At 36.1% G+C, this 21,112-nt stretch overlaps 1 protein-coding gene and 1 pseudogene across 1 annotated transcript; both read right to left on the minus strand.

The window, feature by feature from the left end:
• Window positions 1-11,990: 11,990 nt before the first annotated feature.
• On the minus strand, window positions 11,991-12,377 carry LOC118659324 (60S ribosomal protein L34-like). The gene has a single exon (XM_036315605.1). It carries the CDS (start codon window positions 12,375-12,377, stop codon window positions 12,024-12,026), a length of 354 nt encoding a protein of 117 aa, XP_036171498.1. The 3' UTR covers window positions 11,991-12,023.
• A 2,217-nt stretch (window positions 12,378-14,594) lies between these two features.
• On the minus strand, window positions 14,595-14,701 carry LOC118659535 (annotated as a pseudogene).
• Window positions 14,702-21,112: the final 6,411 nt, after the last annotated feature.

The raw sequence follows: 21,112 nt of genomic DNA on the forward strand, positions 1-21,112 counted from the left end.
TCCCCAGACTTTTTCTGTAAAGGGCTTGATAGTAAACATTTTAGGCTTGGTGGGCCATATGGTCTCTGTCACAGGTACCAATTCTGCCATTGTATCTCAAAATTAGCTAATTCAATACTTAAATGAGTATGGCTGTGTTCCAATAGAACTTTAGTTATTGAAACAGGCAGCGGTCTATGAGTTTTAGTGTACACACACTGTGGATTAGGACCCGTTTGCTGATCCAGTAGGACCTCAGGAGCACAGCTACCAAATAGGAAAATTTTTAAAAAATATATATTTTTTTATTGATTTTTTTTTTTTACAGACAGGGAGAGGGTTAGAGAGTTAGAAACATCGATGAGAGGGAAACATCTATCAGCTGCCTCCTGCACATCCCCTACTGGGAATCGAGCCTGCAAACAAGGTACATGCCCTAGACCACAACTGAACCCAGGACCTTTCAGTCCACTGCCCCATGCTCTATCCACTGAGCCAAACAAGACAGGGAAATAGGAAGATTTTTGATGTCTCAAAGTAAAGTCCACAGGTTTCCAGTATTTCCCGAGAACTGACTGGATAACCGTGGTGCTGTCCTAAATTCTAGGAAGTTTTGTAAATGGAACATGCCTGCATCTTCTGTAGTGAAATAGGCCTCTTCATATTTATTTTGTATTGAAGATATGTTCCACCAAAGCCCTTGCCACCTTCCTACCTTCCTCTCTCCCTGTCTCCCAAGTAGAAAGAAAGTATAAACAATATATAACGTCCAGTTATAGACAAGTTTTCAATTATTTCAAATTTAACAGTTACACTCTAGTAATAGTTAAAAATAATAGAACTGATCAATCAGTTGCATTGTAATGATGGATAACTATTTCTGTATCTATGTGGTGAATTAATCACGAGCAGAATATTCTTGAACATCACAATGTGCCAATAATGACAGATTTTGGAGATACTTTTATCCAATTTACAATATAACTTGGATATTATCTGAAGTATTTTAAAGGTATGTGAAAAGAAAGAACAATGAACTTGTAGGTAACTTTGAGAATACCCTATGAACCAATACTCTAAATTTTGAGACCCAAGATCTTCTAAGATGGATTTTTCTTTCTTACCTCTAAGAAGAAATTCTAAAATAAGATCAGCAGGCTGCTAGTGGATCAAACTCTCCATTCATCATCTCATATTGTTTTGGGGCATGCAGGCATTTAAGAAAATACATGTAAATATGTGAGTACATCTGGTCTACACAAGTAAATATGTATATAGTTATTTGGAGGCAATACATTCTTAATTCAGTAAGCTGTGTAAATTGTAAACTTTCCTTTCAATATTGACCTTTCCTTTAGGTAACCCTTATCCAGCCTTTGGATAAATGTGCCTTATGTTCTCCAATGGGGAAGAAAACATGGGGGAAGGGAATATTATAGGTAGAAGTCTAATGGATGCCTAAAATATAAGCAAGCTTTCATTTGGGGTCTCTATATGAGAAGTATGCCTGGTGAAGATATGAAAACAGATTACTGTCTCATTCTTGCAAAAGCAGTATTAGTGATTATTCAGAGTGTCCAGGTGTGAAAGAGAAATGAATGTGAGGGCTAGAATGAAAGTGTGTGACACGGAATTGAGTTAATGTAAGAAAGTGCTATGAAAAACATATCAGTGTTTTACTTGTTTGTGATCAGGAAAATTAATTGTGATTTCTACTTTACTTTTATTACATAATTATATGTTTCAGTTTGTTGAGAGTTTTTGTAAAATATTGCCTTTACCAGATACTTACTCATACATACACATTCATACTCTCCGGCAAAAACTTCTGCATCCTGGTGTATGATAGATATGCTCCAGAAACATGACATTTTTAATAAATTAGCTTAAAATCTGATAACTACAAACTATTTCTTACAGAACTCTCATAATAGTATGGGGGAAAATAGTCTCATTTTTAAGGAATGTCTGTCAGGTGACAGATTCAAGCTTCTTTATCCTTAGAGCTTATTCCTTTTTCCACTCCTAGAGAATTATAGAAAGTGAACCTCAAATGATGTAGAAAATAGTTTGCTGAGATTTGCTGCTAATACTGCTTTTAAAAGATTTCGTTGAATAAATGCAACTTACTGTTGCATTCTTTATTGAATAAATGCACCAGCAGCGCTATTATATAAATAACAACTGGTGCCCTATAGATTTCACAGACAGAAGATAAAAGCATACAAATTGTATTAACAGGTATATTGTGCATACACATAGAAGAAACTCAGTAATAATAATTCAAAGGGATGGTTAAAATTTGGTCTCTTTATGTCTAAAAGGAGAGGAAGGAAGAGGGGGAAATGGGGCACTTATAGAAAAGCAAATGACTTTTTGGAAAGAAATTGTCCTTTAGAAGAATAAATGGGGATATGATACTTTGTGACAATGCCTCTTTGGATGTGATGCTGATTTCTCTCTGAGAGGAGAAGATTAGAATTGCTTTAGGGAAGAGATTTATGAAAATTGAAGTTTTATGGGAGGCTCTGCTTCTAGACAGATAAGGAATTTCAGGACCTCAAATGCTTTCAACTTAAAATAATTCTTATACCAAAGTATATTTGGCATATTTTGGGCTGGCATATCCTGATCCCTTTGAAAATGCTATTTTTTTTTTACTGTAACTATCCAATAATAACTTTAAAAGTATTAAAAATAACAACAGATTCCAGAAAGGTGGTAGAGTTAAATTTTATATGTAAAATTACTTGCCTCTATATTAACAATGAAACAGCTAGCTCCATTGTAATCTGACCAAACAGGCCCTGTTTACATTAGTAAATATAAAGGATGAAGTAAGCAAAATATGTGCAATAAAAATTGAAATTATAACAGGTATTTAAAAATGACTTAAACAACTGCAAAGATATGTCAGGTTCCTGGATAGGAGAAATCAACATTATTATTATTTTTTTGATTGATTTGTTTTTCTTTATTGATTAAGGTATTACATATGTGTCCTTATCCCACCATCGCCCTCCCACCCCAAAACAGTTCATGCCCTCACCCCCCTGGAAAACCAACACTATTAATAATTTGTTAGTCTTCCCATTTGTGATCTATACATTTAATATTTTTACTAGTTGTGGTTTTATTTTCATTCTTGCTGTGTAAAATTTATTCGCCAAACAATAATTAAACGATTTTTTAAAAAGACATAAAACATCACTATGCTTTTAAAATTCAAAGACTTTCTAGTTTCTTTATTCCCAAAATTCTGATCACCATCAGCAATCACTAGATGATTTAGCCCATTTGCTCCCTGTGATACATCACTCCACTGAGGCTTCCCATCTACAGATGCTACATTTGTACCTACTATCCTAGGTTTCCTCTGTCACACTTGTTGAGACTTTATTTTCTTCACAATACTGTCACTACTTAATTTTATCTTATTTACATTTGGTCACTTGTTTATTTTTTGTCTAAGATAAAAATGTAAGATCCTAAAGATCAGGGACATAGCGCTATATACTTTTTTAAAAATTTGGAACTATTCTTAGTACCTAGTAGTGCTACTAGTTGTGAGGAAAGTATTTCTGGGGAACCTCACATGGAAGGTTGTAAGGTTTACTGAAGCAGGAGCAAACACAAAGGACTGTACCAGGTTCAGCTCCCTTCTGCTGTGGGGAAAGTCTTCAACAAAGTCAGAAGAAAGGCCAGGGTTAAAAAATTCTGTGCCATTAGTTCAGTCTCTGTCTCCGCCTGGGCTGGCTTAGCTTCTGTCCCTGGCTGTGCTGTCACTGTGTTACTGCCCCTAGGCTTGTGCTTGGAGACTGAGCTTGGAGTCCACATGGCCACACACTGCAGGTGGCCACTAGGGCCACATGGCTGTAATGGAGAAAGAGAAGCACGAATAAACCAGGCAAGGGCATGAAACCGAGCAAGTGAGGAAGGTGGGATAAGCCTTTGTTAAGCTTGAATTGTATGTTATCTCAGGCTTGGGAAGGACAAGGCACTCTTTCAAGATAACCAATCAATTTTCCAATCCTTTGCAGGCTTCAGTTGGGTCCTTTTCCGAAACAATTCATTTCCTAGATTTTCCCAGTTTTGTGCCCCTTATCCAATCTGATTCTTTACCAGGCTAGTCTCCTCCTTTTTATGGTAGCCTCTTGGCTCCTATGTGTGCCTAACAGTAGAAGCACTTCCCTCTGTGCCATCTTGGCTTCTACAGGGCATGTGCCCAGAAGAGGAATTTTCCATTCTGGTAACAGTACTTCCTGCCTACCTCAGGGACTGGGTCTTGAGGGTGGGGGATACAGCAGTCCCCAGGGGAGTGTGTGAAGCTGTTGCTTACTAATGAAGCAGGCTTATTGTCCTATTCAGCTCCCTAGACTATTATGCTTAACTAGAGACCTGGTGCACGAAATTCATGAAGGGGGAGGGGGTGGTTGTCCCTCAGCCCAGCCTGCACCCTCTCCAATCTGAGATCCCTCCTACAATCTAAGATTGCTGGCTCCCAACTGCTCACCTGCCTGCCTGCCTGATTGCCCCTAACCACTCCCCTGCCAGCCTGATCAGCGCTTAACTGCTCCCCTGCCGGCCTGGTCACCCCTAACTGCCCTCCCTGCAGGCCTGGTTGCCCCTAACTGTCCCCCCCTGCTGGCCCGGTCACCCCTAACTGCCCTCCCTTGCCAGCCTGGTTGCCCCTAACTGCCCTCCCCTGCCGGCCTAGTCACCCCCAACTGCCCTCCCTTGTAGGCCCAGTCGCCCCTAACTGCCCTCCCCTGCAGGCCCGATTGCCCCTAACTGCCCTCCCCTGTAGGCCTGGTCCCCTCCAACTGCCCTCCCTTCCAGGCCTGGGTCCCCCCCCCCAACTGCCCTCCCCTGCAGGCCTGGTCACCCCTAACTGCCCTCCCCTGCAGGCCTGGGTCCCCCCCAACTGCCCTCCCCTCCTGGCCATCTTGTGGTGGCCATCTTTGACCACATGGGGGTGGCCATCTTTTGTGTTGGAGGGATGGACAATTTGCATATTACCTCTTTATTATTTAGGATAGTGTCTGATTCCCATTGCTCCCTTCCTTTATTAGTATCTACCTACCTCTGCTAACATTAGGAACTTAATAGTAACTGAATAGATAAATACATTTTAGTTTACTAATATATAGAAAAAATGTCAAGCAAATTTTTAAGAGATCATGGTTTATAATTTTGAATTTAATGGAACTCGATATGCCAAAACTGAGTTAAATCCTTTGCAAGACACTTTAGTATATCCTGAAAATCTCTACAGAAGCAGAGAGATGCACTATTAATAAATGTGATTTTTATTAAACATGTTTATTATTAATGCAAATGTAAAACCACTCATGTCATTAGTAAGCAGAGCAAAGAAAATAATGATGTTATTGGAAGATATTGAGCCATTATTTTGAGAATTTACCTTTAGTTATTTATAGCTAAAATAATAACCAGGATAATTACTTTCTACGAAGATGCCCTTCATTTGGTTTTAGAAAATTTAGCCTCAAAATCTTCTGTAAATTACTTAAAATTAATCCATGCCCATTATTTTAAAAACTACATACACACATAATCAGAAATGATCAGTGATTGATTAACTTATTTGATTATATATACATCCCTTTATTCTTCATTAGTGTTTTTACTATTGGAAGATAATTTAATTGCTTGGTGGATGTACTTTCATATTTTCTGTGCAAATGTAAATTCGTATAATTTTACATTTTTTCCTATTGCTATAAACTTTTTAACATATGTATCATATTATATTTTCCATAATGTGTTGCAACTTGTTTTATAAATCTTGCATGTTGTGGGCGTTTTCTGTGTCAGTACATAGATTTTCTTCATTCTTTGTATTCTGTTTCTGGACTAGTTTTGCCTAAACTGAGATCTTGAAGGGCATGTTTGATGTGTTCTAAATTTAATGGCAGGTTGACGCAGAATAGACCATTTCCAAATTATATAGTAACACAGACACATGAGGGTATAGGAAAGGGACACAGAAGTGGATGAGAAGAATAAGAGGCAGCATACTTGTGAGAAATGATGAAGGCAGAATAAAACTCAGAATTTGTAGGTGGATGAGAGAGAGTACAAACGTGAAAAAATTAAAATGACATTAATTGGAGTTTTTAAGTGATCATAAATGTCTAATATATTAGTAGTTACAGAAACATGTTGAAACAAGAATATAAGAAAAATATGTGGGCTTTAAATATTTGTAGAGATTATAAATGAACTATATTTGGAAAGCAGATGAATATTAGGGAAAACAAATTCTGAGAGGTTTGTAAGTTTATGTATTTTTTTAGTTTAATTCTGAGAGGTTCATAAGTTTATATATGTATTTATTTTACTTTAATAAAAATAAAATGTAATTTTATAGTTGATATTTTAAAATATGAAATTATATATTACTCAAGAAGAATATTGGTCAGGAAACATAATGTACCATTTGAATTAACTTATTATTACCAATATTTATTTTATCCATTTTCAACATTATTATCTTGTCAGTGTAATTAGTATCTTTTCTGTCTTTCTCACAGCTCAAATAGGGACAAAGAGAAATTTTCTTTAGGATCTTTTCTTTTAGTGCTGCTCAAAAAGAATTTGTTTCTTATGAAATAATCTCCATACGATAGAGCAAAAATATTATTTTTTCTTTTCCTTCCTATCTCTTGAACATAAGTTTATTTAGGATATAGTCCTGTGAGCAGAAGAGTGTGATTTACTGTTATTCTTCCTGTAGAAACATGAAGACAAAGGCATGGGAAATTAATAGTGAGTGATTCAGCTTTACCAAGTAAAATAATTATTTGCCTTGGATATAGAGTAATAAAACCTAATTCAGGGAAGGGTGGTGTTGGCCCTTACAGCTGCAAAATCACCTGTGGATTAAGATTGTTTCTGAGGTTGTTATAAGTGGCACAACTTCTGAGTCCCCATCTACTATGGGTGGAAGTGGAGTTCTTCCATGTTGCAAGAAAAGGAATTTCCTTAGACTTGCATGGGAGGATGAGTGATCTTTATTTCCATGAAATTAAACCTCTGGGTGTCCAATGTTGCATTTCCCTCCATCCTGCCATGGAAAAAGTCCAATCTTATCTTCAGCAGGGCAAGAATTATGGCCACTGCCTAGAGTCTCTGCTCTGTATTAAAGCACTGTCCAGTCCAGCATCCTGTATGTGGAGTCTGCATGGCCCATCTTCTAAGGCCATATAGCTATGGAAAGAGAACAGGTGAGCATTTGGGTCACAGCAAGAGAGTAAGATCAGAGCAAGAGAGAGGTAACTCCTTGGGGATTATGTATTCCCAGATTTTCATGGGCTTGTATTGGAGTCCATCCTCATTACCTCTAGCAATGATTTATTTCCCAGGTTAGACTGATAAGCAAGCATTTTCCCTAGGTCACCATCACCCAGACTTCACTGTGCCTGCATCCATCTCTCCCTTTAACCCCCTGGTCTGCAGGGAATGAACTGGTGTTCCCTGGGGAGTGTGAAGTTGTAGTTTCCAGATGACCATGCTGACAATGTTTGGCTTCCCCTTTGTTCTCTTCCTATTTTAAAATTAGCTAGCTAATTAGGATGATAACAGGGTCCCAGTCAGTTTCGCTGGTATTCAGAAAAAAATGGTTGCGGTTCAGAAAGATTTGTACTTTGTTGTTATTGTATTGAATTCATTGAGTTTTTAAATATTCTGTATTTTATGATTTTTTGACTTCTTGGGGCCTTGTTGGCCATCCTGGGTAAGGCTGGCCAGCCCCTCCCAGGGTTAGTTAATTCCTAGAGATAGTAAACAACTTGTCCTCTAGCATTCTTTCATACCTAAACCAAGCAATTCAAAGCTATGCACCCAACATCTTCTTTATCTAACTCTCACATATCAAAGCAATATTTCCTCTATCCTAAATTATGCCAGGGCTAGATACTTGACAACCCACCCCAATAGCCCAGAGTACATCAAAAGAATTTAAGCTATTCAACTTTAAATTTGCTCAAACTTGCCTACCCTGCCTTGCAGTGTTCTTTGTGCAGAAAGCACAGTAAATGCTCTGGGCTATGCTTTCACCTGTATTCCTTCTGCCAACTATCAAATTCTGGTAGCCATGCATTGTGTGGCATGCCCCTTTCTCTTGGGAAATTTAAGTAATACACTATTCTTGCAAAGGTAGTTGTCTCCATATCGGTCACTTTACCACACATGATTAAAACAAATCCTGAGTATATTTTAATATATGTATCAATTCATTGTTCTCCAGAAATGGTATCTGTTTTATATAAGAAGGTCGGAATGAAAGAGTGGCTATTTGAACTCTTTCGACTGCTACCCTTTGCAATTGCCCTGGGACTGGACTGCCTTGGCTATATATTTACAATGAAAATAGGAGCAATTAATTAAAAAATGAGAGCTTCTTTAACTCTAGCATTGGAAATATGTCTTGAAAAATGCATGCTGCATATGGTATTATAAGTTCTCCACATTTTGGGGTCGAACACTTACCTCATATTACTTTTAATAGTTTAAATTTGAAGAAATATCTAGCACACATTAAAGCAATAAATTTCAGGGCTATTTGTCCTTGCCAAGAATGTAGATTCTTTCAATTAGAGGCTCTACTATTATTAAAATTTAACAAGCACAATTGATTGCTTGTTAAATTGGGCAAATTTATATAACATCCTTGAAATTTGCCTTTTTATATTTTTCCAATCTATAATGAGTCAATAAAAGTTGATTTTACCAAGCAATAACATTTTTCAAGATGTAGAAGTTAAAATCATATAAATTGCATTTATTAATGAAAAAAACTAATTTGCAGGGCTAGATACTATATGATTCCAACTATATGACATTCTGAGGAAGATAAAACTATGGAGTCAGTAAAAAGATCAGTGGTTTTCAGGAGTGGTGGGAGAGAAGGCTGAATGAAACACATAGGAGTTTTAGAGAAGTTAAAATATTCTGTGTGGTAATGTAATGGTGGACTCATATTATTATATATTTGTCTAAACCCATGGGATGTACAGTAGCATCAAGACTGAACCCTAATGTAAAGTGTGGACTTTGGGTGATAATGATGTGTCAATGTAGGTTCACCAATTGTAGCAAATGTTCCACTCTGGTGGGGGATGTTGATAATAAGTGCTCTGTGTTGGGAGAACAGGGAGTAGTATATGGGAAATCTCTGTACCTTCCCCTCAATTTTGATGTGAACCTAAAGCTGACTTTTATTTAAAAAAAAGTCTTTGAAAGATCATACAGATAATCTTCTATAGCTATTTGGCTTAAGACTAAGTATTTAATTCAACAAAGAAAAAATTGGATAATCTGAGTTCTGGCTAGGTAGCAAAACAGACGACTCTCAAGACCTCACCAGCAGTTTATGGACGTCACTTCTAGGTACCTGCTGCTTCATGTGTGGTCTGAGGACTAGCAGCAGCCATAACACTTGGGAGCTAGGTAGGAATGCAGAATCTTTGGACCCACTGCATCTGAATCTGTATTTTAACAGGATCTTCTGGTGATCTGTATGCACATTAAAATTTGAGCCCAGCTGGCGTGGCTCAGTGGTTGAGCATCGATCTATGCAGTAGGAGGCCATGGTTCGATTCCCGATCAGGATACATGCCTAGGTTGCTGGCTTGATCCCCTGTATGGGGTGTGCAGGAGGCAGCCAATTGATGATTCTCTGTCATCATTGATGTTTCCATCTCTTTCTCCCTCTGCCTTCCTCTCTGAAATCAATAAAAATATATTCTTTAAAAAAATTGAGAAGTATTTCCCTAAATAATAGCCTTTAACAGGATTCAATTAACACATTTTTTTTAGATTCTGCTTTTTAGTTGAATTCCCTGGAGAATACGTATAACATACCCAACATGAGTTCTATGTCCTCCCCCATTTTTTACTTCCCCACAAGACACAATGAGAAATATATGAAATGTCTAGAATCATGTTTTAGGCTTGTTCCTGGCAAAAGAGCAATTTATATCCACCAAAGATATTTGGATTAATTGTTCATTATGTAATTTTTAAAAATGGTTTGCTTTGCTTATAACTCTTACGTTGATGTACAGAGACAACTGGAATTGGGACTGGCTGGAGTCTTGAGGAAAGAGTCAGAAACAAAAGTGAATTTATTGCAATTTAGAGCATACATATTGCTATGCATAGTCTTGCCTATGTCTTAATGGTTTTTGGACAATCATATAAATTAATTAATTTTAAACTATTTTCATTAAGTGTTAAATACAACTATATTTTGATACTCAGTTGTGCTTTTGGCACTCAGAATTATAGGTGTGAAAGTGTTTTCAGACTCAGACTATTTTGAGATCATTGTGAGTGAAGCTTAGGTTCTTAAAAATGAAAGAATATTATTTGGCAGTCAGTAGGGTAGAGGGACAGGACGAGGATTTGAATAATATTTCTTCAGAAGATTCAGGAGAAGGTTGGAGTAAAACCATCACCAAAAGCAAAATTCAGAGTAGTGCAGAATTTTCTTAACTTCTGTAGCGGACAAAAATATATTAATGCTGTAGTTTAGATTCCAGGGATGGCAATCTATACCATCTCATCCACCCTCCCATTTTATCTAATTGTAGGTGGTTTTCTGGAGAGGGGATCCTGAGAAACTTTGAGAAATAGTTATACTTTATTGACTGTTTTAAGACAAGTAGTTTTCCATTTTCAAGAAATATATTTGCTATGTATTCAAAAAGCTATAAGCCATATTGTTAGATAGGACAAGGGTCTTAGGGTCTGGGCCATTCTTACTAAATGTTATTCTTGCTAAATATTAAAATGTAGCACAATATTTTGCAGACTACATTTAAATTTAAATAGGATAAGCTTGACAGAAAGTCAACTTGATAAGTTTGGCCAACTGCAAAAGAAGAAATCAATATCAAATTGACCAAACTGTGTATAAGAAATGGCTAAGTCTCCCTTCAGAGACAGAGCTTTTGATATGAATCCCCTGACTCCTTTATTTGATGCAAGTAAATAAAACTACCTTGTGACAACCTCATCTTGTTTTTGAAAAGAGCACTCCAAATTGCAAACCCCTTGATTTGGTAACCATATTGATATTATTTTATAGAAATAATATAAATGAGTAACTTTTTCATTCTTTTTGTAGATCTTACCTTCATCTGGTATCTTTTTTCTTTTGCCCAAAGGATTTTTCTTGAAATTTCTTGTATGGGTCTGCTGTGGATGTAATCTTTCAGCTTTTGCATGTCTAAAAAAGTGTTTCACCTTCATTTATGAAAAAAATTATTCTGGTAATGAATCCTAAGTTGACAGTTTCATTTTTTTCTTTTAGTTCTTTAAAAATATTGCTCCAATGGATTTGCTTTCATCATTAGCTTTTTTCCCTTTTCATATTATGTGGGTGTTTTTTTTTTAATATATTCATTTTATCACTGTGTTAAGCCATTTGTTTAAACTGTGCCTTTGTGTAACTTTCTTCAACTTTCTTGTACTTGGGAGAGTTGAATATCTTGGTTATGTGGGTTTCTATTTTTCAGAAATTTTGGTCATTATTTATTCAAATAGTTTCCCTTTGCTTGCCTCCCTTTGGGTTTCAAATTACCATATATTTGGCAACTTAAATTTGTCTTAGCAAACAAAGCCTCTGCTTGTGTATTTTTTCTCTCTGTTTCAGTTTGGAGAGTGTTAATTGCTGTCTTGGAGCTTACTAACGTTTACTTGTTCAGGATCTACTCATTATTTCATGCCGTGTATTTTAATCTCAGACATTGTTATTTTTCATATCCTAAATATTTATTTAGACCTTTTAGTATCTTCCATGTCTATCTTTAATATGTCAAATCTAGCTTCTTGAAAATATAACAACTTTTAATCTTTTGATTACTAATTTTATTTATGTCATTTCTGGGTAAACCTTTGGTTGACTAATTTCTCTCATTCTGGGTAGAAATTTCCTGCTTCTTTACATACTTAGTTACTTTTTTTCTGAGACTTTTAATTGCTTTTATTACTCAAAAAAGCTTCACTTTTTAAATTTATTTAGCTTTCTGACTCTGTGCTTGTGCCTTCAATACTTTCACAATGATTTTCTGCTCCTCAATAAGGAAAGCACGCTTGATCCTGTCATGGACACATTTAGAACACGTGGATCCACCATAGGCCCTGCTGACCTGCTTTTTCTCTTTAGACAACCTCATTAGAACTTTAGGTCTCACAGTATGACCTCTGCGAGGTTGGCCTGGGCAAACACCACATGCAGATTTTGGTTCTTTCCCAACCTTCTTGGTATAAAGGTAAACAATTCTATTACCAGGGATTTGGGACAGCCTGGTTTTTTTAGAGGCTGTAGCGTAGGACAGCCTCCAAAGGCATGTCAAACACTGGACCATGGTACATACCTGAAGTCACCATCCGCGGAAGAGCCATACTTAGTTACTTTTGACTGATGCCTGACATTGTACATTTGCCTTGTTGAGTGCTGAATATTTTTATAATTTTAACATTTTTGGACTTTGTTGCGGGAGATGGTTAAGTTACTGCAAAACGGTTGGATCCTTTTGTGTTTCATTTTTATATCTGTTAAGTAGGACCTGAGCAGCAGTTAGTCTAAGATTAATCTTACGTACTAGTGAGGTAATGCCCTTTTAGTAGTCTAACTGATGCCTGTCAATTATGTGGTTTTCCAATCTGGCCTATGTGATCTTTGGCCACTATTTAATTCTGTCATGGGTTCTTTCCCAGGCTTTGGGTAGTATTTTCACACATGTGCTAATAAGTTCTCAACTAGATACTTCAGGGAGACCTTCTGTATATGCAGCAATCTTTTCTCCAGTGTGGTGCCCTGCAAACTCTAGCCTACTTACCTTCCCTGGTCCTCCAGATCAATCTCTTTAACACAGGAAGAGCATGTGGCTCTTTTTCTTGTACTGCAGACTGGAAGCTTTATCCAGGCAGAAAGCTGTGATCATCATGGGGATTACCTTGTTTGTTTCCCAATTCTCAGAGATTGCTGCCTTCTGTTGTTGTCTGACACCTAATATCTTGAGAGCTGTTATTTTATATATTTTGTCTTTTTTTTTGTCTGTTTCAGCTAGGAGGGTAAATCTGGTCCCTGTTAATGTATTTTGGACCAAAGAAGAAATTCTTGGGCTATTTTAAACCAGTATTCTTTTATCCTTGTCACTCTTACACAAGCAGAAACCCTGCATTTTATATTCCTGGTTCTGAGAAACCACTGAGTTGATATTTCATTAAAGGGCTGTTTTTATTGAAGGTAAATAGCATCTTGGCTAGCCATAGACCCTTCGACAGATCATAGATTTTTTTTCACCGTTTTCCTCTACCCCAAATATATTAATGCTTCTCCCTTTACATCCTTTAATCCTGAACATGTTAAGATACTTTCTAAGAGATGACACATCTTTTTCATTGAATATCTTTCTCTGTCATTCTCTAGTTGTCTTATGTATACATACATCTACTTCTAACTTGGCTTAAAGAGACTCCAGTATCCTAATTCACTATGAGAAAAATGATAAGGTAAGGGATTGCATTAGAGCTAACAGTTACTAATTTTCCTTCTTTTCAGAAATACCTTCTAACACCAAATAAACACACAAATGAATAAATAAGTAAATATCCAGCTAATTAGGTAGTAGATATAGCTCAGTCATTGAAGTTTTCCAGCATATTCAGCACAAAGTTAAGCTATAAAACCAAATGTGTCATGCAGTTTGACATTTTCATACCTTTTCTTTCATTGTTTTTATTTAAACCTTTGGTCACAGCCTACTGCATACTCATATTCTTTCTCTCTGGTATCAAAGCCACCTTTAGCATATTAATTACTGATATTTTGGGGCAGAATTTTCCATACTCTATCAAATCTGTTTACTTTAAACCCAAATTGCCAAAGTAACCATAAGTTAATGATTATGGAAGCTGTATTGGTAAACTTAATTATAAAAAAAGTGCCGTACAAGCCCTTTTGGAAAAAGAAAAAGATTAATATAAAATAAAAAGCACTGATGAAAGTTCTTCAGCTGTCCCGGAGTATGGTCATTGGAGTTCAAACAGTCCTAAGGTTAAAGTCAAAGGGCTCAGAAGGTACTATTATTTTATTAAACTGAAAAAATTAAGCAACTGGATTCTTACCTTTTTTTTTTTCTAGGTACCTTTTTCCCAAATTACAGTTAAGATGCCCCAATCCTTTCTAACAGTGAGAAATAGTCAGACATAGGATATTCCTCAAAACAATTTTCAGGAAAATATCCTATATAATAAAAGGCTAATATGCAAATTGCCAGGCCTAGGGACCCAACCCATGCAATAATTTTGTGCACCGAGCCTCTAGTGTAATATAAAATTAACATACCAATGTTGTGCATATTTTGTTAAACTTATTTCAACTGTTTAGAGAGATAACTTTAGAAAACATTTTTTTCTTTTTTCTAGATAGAAGCAATGAAAGACATATGATATTTAGTCAGATAAGTATATTATATTGTGGGTAATAATACTACCTAAGGTGTGCTTTTTTAAATTATATTTTTATATGTGTGCACTGTTAAAGAACTACTAAATATTTTTTATAAAATAAAGAATTATTTAGGTCATGGAACTATTCAGAATATGTAACAATATAAAGGATTATTTATTAAACTGATAAGAACAGATACTACACTTGATCTTAGCCAAAAGGCCGAGAAGCGATAATAAAGGATTATTTATATTATTACTGAATATACTCTAGAAAACATGAATTCATTAGATAGATTTTATTCATATAATTTTAAAACATTTTTATTGGCTTCCTAGGTTATGTAACCATATATCAGAAATATATGGACTACTAGATAAGACATCGACAATCTTAAAGTTAAAATGTAAATACATTATTTTTCCAAATAACATCTTTTCTGAAAATTGAACCTGTTTTGATAGCCAGCTTACCCTCATTGAACACATTAAATTATTAAATAAAAAATAATTTAGAACTGTTCAAATATCAGACATTCTCAAGGGTAAAATGTGTGCATGCATGCATACACAGATGAATGAATATTGGAGAGCACAGCTGTGGACAAAACTGTACCAGATTGTTAGATACTACATCAGTCCAAACAAATTTGCCAACTTGTAAAGATTATACCTGTTAATTAATAAAGTGAAAGATCTCACATGAAACCTATAGAAAAATTTATTTTAAAATGATCACTTGGAAAAGAGGTATATTTTCTAGAGACTTCTTAATATTAACTTAAATATCTGGCAAATAGCAACTGGGATGCATTTTGTAATCACATCCTCTTGTTTTCCATTTGATTGCATACAAAACCCCATTTGATTATGTACCTGGCCATAGTTACAATTGCATTTCCTGCCTCTCAACATACTTCCTACTCTGATACAGCCGTATAGGCTCCTTTGCCTCAGTGTCTTTATAAGCTCACTTCCCTCAACTTGCAGCTCTTCCCCCAAATATTCAAATAGCTGCTTCCTTTGGCTTCATTTGGCTCTCTGCTCAAATGTCTATGCCTTCTCTATCTTATTTCATTAGTACCTTTCACCACTCCCAGTTATTCTTGAGCCCTAACTTTATTTTGTCTTCAGAGCATTTACCATGTAACATGTCTCATGCTCATTTGTTTATTCATTTATTAATTATTGCCTCTCACTGGAATGTGAACTTCAGTAGATCAGGGATTTGTTCTATTCACTGCTGAAACCTCAACTTCTAGTATAGTTCCTGGCTCTTATAAGACAAGTATTCCATTTGTAAAATGCATGCATGCACAGATGAATGAATAAATGTCAAAGCAAGTAACTGCTACCCATTGGATCTTCTATATAAGTTCATAGGATATTCCCTTTGCCGAGATCTGAACTTTCACAATGACACAAATTGGTATGTTTTATCCATTGTGTTGGGTAAGTAACAGGACATTTCAGTCTGGAAACTCATAGTTTGGAGTCTTGGAATATTTACTTTTAATTATGTCATTGATGATTTTGCCAACTCTGTTTTAATTTTCTTTTCTTTATAGAGCTTAGTTGTTTAAGGTTGGATCTCTAGTAGGTACTATGCATTTTTTTTTCACTTGTCTCCTAATTTTAAGGACTGTATTACTACTCTGCTTTGTGGGAGCTACTTTATCTCCCCATTTTTTCTATTTATTTATTTTCATTAAATGTATTGGGGTGACATTGGTCAATAAAGTCACAAAGGTTTCAAGTGTACATTTACATGACACATGATCTGTATAGTGCACTGCAATTTTTAAAATTGATTTGCCGGGGTCCAGCCCCAGCGGGTCCAGGGGTCCCCAAAGGTGTGGACGGAGTCGGCGAAGAAGGAAGGACACGGAGACAGTGTTCAGTTGATCAGCAGCCTAGCCAGGATCTCTAGCCAGGATCTCCAGCCAAGTTCTGATCTGGATCTCCAGCGAAGTTCTGGTTTGGATCTCCAGCCAGGTTCTGTGTCCATATTGTCTTGCTAGGTTCTCCAGCCAGGTTCTGTCCAGGTTCTCCGTCCAAGTTCTCCAGCCAGGTTCAGTCACCAGGTTCTAGTCAGGTTCTTTTGCCAATTTCTGTAGTCAGGTTCAGTCCAGGATCTTTTGCCATGTTCTCTCGCTAGGTTCTGTCTCTAGGTTCTGAGGCCAGTTTCTGTCCAGGATCTTTTGCCATGTTCTCTCCAGCGAAGTTCTTCTGTCTCTAGAGAACGTTCTATGTAGGTTCTGTGCCTAGGTTCTGTCTCTCTTGGTTCTGTCTTCTTACATCTGTATTTATACCAGTTGATTCCAATTCTATCAATCTCTATTTCAAAGGTTAGGGCGTTTCTTATCTCCATTCCAGGGAGTAAAGATTATGTAGCTTAAGCATGATTGTTTGTAGTTAAAGTGATTAATTACCCACCTGGCACTTAGTTAAGAGGTTTTATTCCCTCCCTAACTTCAGGGGAAAATCCCTACCTGGGGAAACAACCTTTCTCAGAGACCTTGGTTAAAACACATAGTGCCAAGAAGGTGAGCAAACATATTAAGAACAGTATGCCATATATGCCAGGTCCCTTGAAACAGCAAGCATGGACCGGCTCCCGGCATTGATTCATTATGTCAGTTTCTGTTTACAGTTTTTATTAACTTCCAGGAGCTTTTTATATTCTTTGACTTTTTAAAAATATTTGTTTGATTATTTTTTTCTTGAACAAAAGTATCTTTTCTAGTTACTGCCTAAGGATATTAATGTTAACAATAAGGTTTTATTTTTCCTGGAAAAAAATGTTTCCTTTAAGTACATTTGACAGATTTTTGTTTGTCTTGGCTTCTATAGTCAATGCTATAGGCTTTCCGTCTATGCTGGGTTTTCCTGGATTGACTGCTCAGGTAGTAAATAAAATGCTGAGTGGAAGCTCTTTTCATTTGGTGGGTGGGAGAGTTGCTTGCTGCTTTGAAGTGTATTGTAGGCATTAAAATTCACTGGGATGTCATTATTTTCTTTAGTTATTTTTCCTTTGAGTTTCCCCCCACCCAACCTCTGCCTAGAGAGTAAATGTTGACCTGTTAGTGTTCCTAGAGTCTAGTTTTAGAAGGAACCTGGAGTCTTAGCAATTTACTATACACATATACATATACCTTATAAAAGAGTTTAAAAGTTCTAGTGAGTTAGAGGGTACCTTGAAAAGAGATTGTTGGGAGAGGTGAGGGGTAAGGGATTGCATTAGAGAAAAAGTTAACATCTACAGAACTTGGCAGTCTATAGATACATTGTTGTCCTTACCCTCTCTTGGGGAAGAAGAGTACCTATTTCTTCAGTGATTATGTACAGATAAAATTATTTAATTTTCCTTACAATAAACCTCAATAAATCTGTTCAATCTATATATATAGAAGACTAATATGGAAATTGTCTCCACAGGAGTTCAACCAGGAGACCCGGAGTTCAGTCACTTGCTATGACATGTGCTGACCACCAGGGGGTGGCACAGAACAAAGGAAGGCCCCAGCTATCAGCCAGAAGGAGAAGGCCTTGATCGGCTCTGATCACTGGCCAGGCCTAGGGACCCTTGCACCGGGTCTCTAGTTAATGTATAAGGAAATACTACAACTCAAATCCTTTAAAGCTATATTTATCATTATGGATAGATGTCCACGAACATTTAAATGGTGTTTAAATATTTCACCATTATCATCAAATTGGTTCTTTCTGTACTCATATCTTTTGCAGTTGATCTTGAGGATGGACCTAGGAAGAATTATTTTATGCTTGAACTATATTTCAAATCATAATAATCACACCTCATGAATTGTGCTACATGACTTGATCAATTATTTCATTTAAAACTCATAATAACTACTTAGTTTCAGTACTATAAAAATCCCCCCCCCCCAAAAAAAATCCCCATTTTAAAGCTTTAGGAGGTTAAATAACTTATTCAAGACCACACATTTCTTAATTTTAATTTTTTAAAATTATCACCTAGTAAATGATAGAGCTGGAATTTGAATCTAGGCAATCTGTTCTTCCCTTAACACACGTAGGCCACTGATGTGAAACCTGATTTTAAATTTGTTTCTTATGCTAAAAGCAAAGAAGTAGATAAATGGATTATTGAAATTTAGTCTCTGTGTTGGGAGAAAATCCATTTGGAGTCAGTTGTCTTGATCTATAAATAGTTATTGAATAGGTAGCAGACACTATTGGTCCAGCATGTAGGCTCCTCAATTAGACTGCTTTGTTACTTAATAGATATATGCTGTTGGATTACTTTTTTCAGCATTTCTTGTGGGGATTATATTGTTTAATACATGTAAAGCACTTAGGACAGTACTTGGTGAATAATAAATGGTCATGTGTTAGCTATTATTACTGCATATTGCTTAGAATATTAATTTTAAGAATGTGAGAACAGGCACATGACTTTATACCTCACAAGCAAAAACATACACTAGGCTTTATAGTTCAAATTTCTAAGGTTGTGAAAGACTAACATTTTTCTTCTTTTTTTATTATTATTTTTAAATCTTTATTGTGGAGAGTGTTATAGATGCCCCCGCTACTTGATGCCCCCGCTACTTATCTCCCTTACCCTCCACCACACAAGACTAATATTTTTCATTAAGGTTGACACAATGTGAAATTTATGGAAATCTTAAAAATGCAGTTCCTTTATGAGAAAGGAAGGAAAGGCACTGACAATCTGTTGTACATGCAATTGGAAGTATTCTAGGTGGTAAAACAGTGTCATCTAGTGAGAGCTTGGGAGCTTTAGGTGAGAAAATTCCCTAAGCTAAAATAACATATCTAAACAGTTCTACTTATTGGATTCAAATTCCTAGAATTAAAGAAAGCAATTATCACTTAAGCGATACATAAGTGAGAGTCGATGTTTTAGACATGTTCATAATAATGAAATAGACACAAAGGGTCAGAAAGTTGAGACCTTACTTGGTATTATATTAGTAAGTGGCATATTAGGTTGCTCTCATCACAATTTTGAAATTCTATATTTAAAGGTTTATTCCATTGCATTTTGGAAGTTTGGAGGGGGTAGTTTTTTTGTGTTTTTTTTTTTTTTTGGGGGGGGGGTTATTCTTTGTTTTATCTTTGATTTTCCTCTGAGGATACCAGTAACTCCTGGAAAAGCTAACTAATGAATCTGCTATTAGTTTCAGGTCACTTGGTCAAGGGTTGAAAGCAGGACTCTTGGAATGTTATAAAACAGATCCGATAGAGGGCAGAACTGGCATCCATTTTGGAAGTCTTGGCAGGCTTATAAGGGATCTGAAAATGTAAACTTTCCCTGTTCAAATACATCCTTAGTACCTGGTTGCCTCCACCCTCAGATTAAGCATACATACCTTTTAGAAACTTGATTTTTGACGGTATTTTCTGGGATTCTCTTCCCCACCTTCATGAATGTCAATACTTCCACAAAATACTTTGAAGCAGAGCAATAAAACAGAATTATTTGGAATTTTGGAAACTATTTGGGTAGAATTTTCACACTGTATTTAGAAATCCACTATAAAGTGAACTAGTAATTAGTGAGCAAGCAATGGGCTCATAGCTGGGGATGTGAAGACACAAGTAGCTTCTTCTCTTTGTTACAATGGCATTTTTACCATATGCTAAGAATTAGATGCCATTCCTCTCGTATTAATTCCAGGGAGATTCCCACAGGGAACACATTCTTTGAGATATTAGCACTTTTCACTGTTATTGCTAAGCCGTCTTTTTGTATGAGATGACTCGGTTCACATTATGAGCCCTCTTTTTGGGTTTATTGTAACTGGATAAAATAAGCCCATACATTTAAAAATCTTTTAAAATATGTTTTTAAATGATATTTGAGAGAGAGAGGAAGTCTCGGAGAGGGAGAGAGGGATAGAAACATTTATAAGAGAGAAACATCCACCAGCTGCCTCCTGCATGCCCCAAATGGGGGATTGAGCCTGTAATCTGAGTCTGTGTCCTGACCAGGAATGAAACTGGTCTTGGTGCATGGGACGATACTCAATAACTGAGCTACACTTGCTGGGCCATTTAAAAATCTTTGATTCTAAAAAGAATTAAAAATTATCACCAAAGCTTGAAATATATCAGTTAATGAATAATTCAATTGAGCTTATTAATGAAGTCATTAATGAAGTCACTTAATGGCAGGATTACTTAGATTTAACATAATCAAGTTTTAAATGAGTTTAAGGATTGCATAATAAAGATTTATTAAGGTTATTGCTCTAATCTGGATCTTAGGTAAATTGAATGTAGTAAATTTCAATTATTAGTTGGAAACCTGTAGGTGGTTTCCATTTTTCAATTGGTAATTCATTAATAAATTAATTAATTAGCGATTCATGAGTATGTGAATATAATTTGTAATATCAATGCAATTAAATTCTCTCCCAACACTGACATATTTTCTCATTTTCCATAATAACAATTTAATTTTTATGTGATTACAGCATCAATTTGAAAAATAAACCCCACAGGGGACCATTAACAACATAATTTGCTTAGGCGATTCCCACTATGCCTTTTACCCCATTGTATCAAGTCACTACAATAAGCTCAAGACTCTCAGGCCTCATTTCATTGAACACTGATCACTTTGCAGTTCTGT

Source organism: Myotis myotis, unplaced genomic scaffold, assembly GCF_014108235.1.
Source record: "Myotis myotis isolate mMyoMyo1 unplaced genomic scaffold, mMyoMyo1.p scaffold_m19_p_6, whole genome shotgun sequence".
NCBI lineage: Eukaryota > Metazoa > Chordata > Mammalia > Chiroptera > Vespertilionidae > Myotis > Myotis myotis.

Coding starts and splice junctions, on each gene's coding strand:
- LOC118659324 (XM_036315605.1), bottom strand. CDS start 12,377: ATGGTCCAGTGTTTGACATGCCTTTGGAGGCTGTCCTACGCTACAGCC.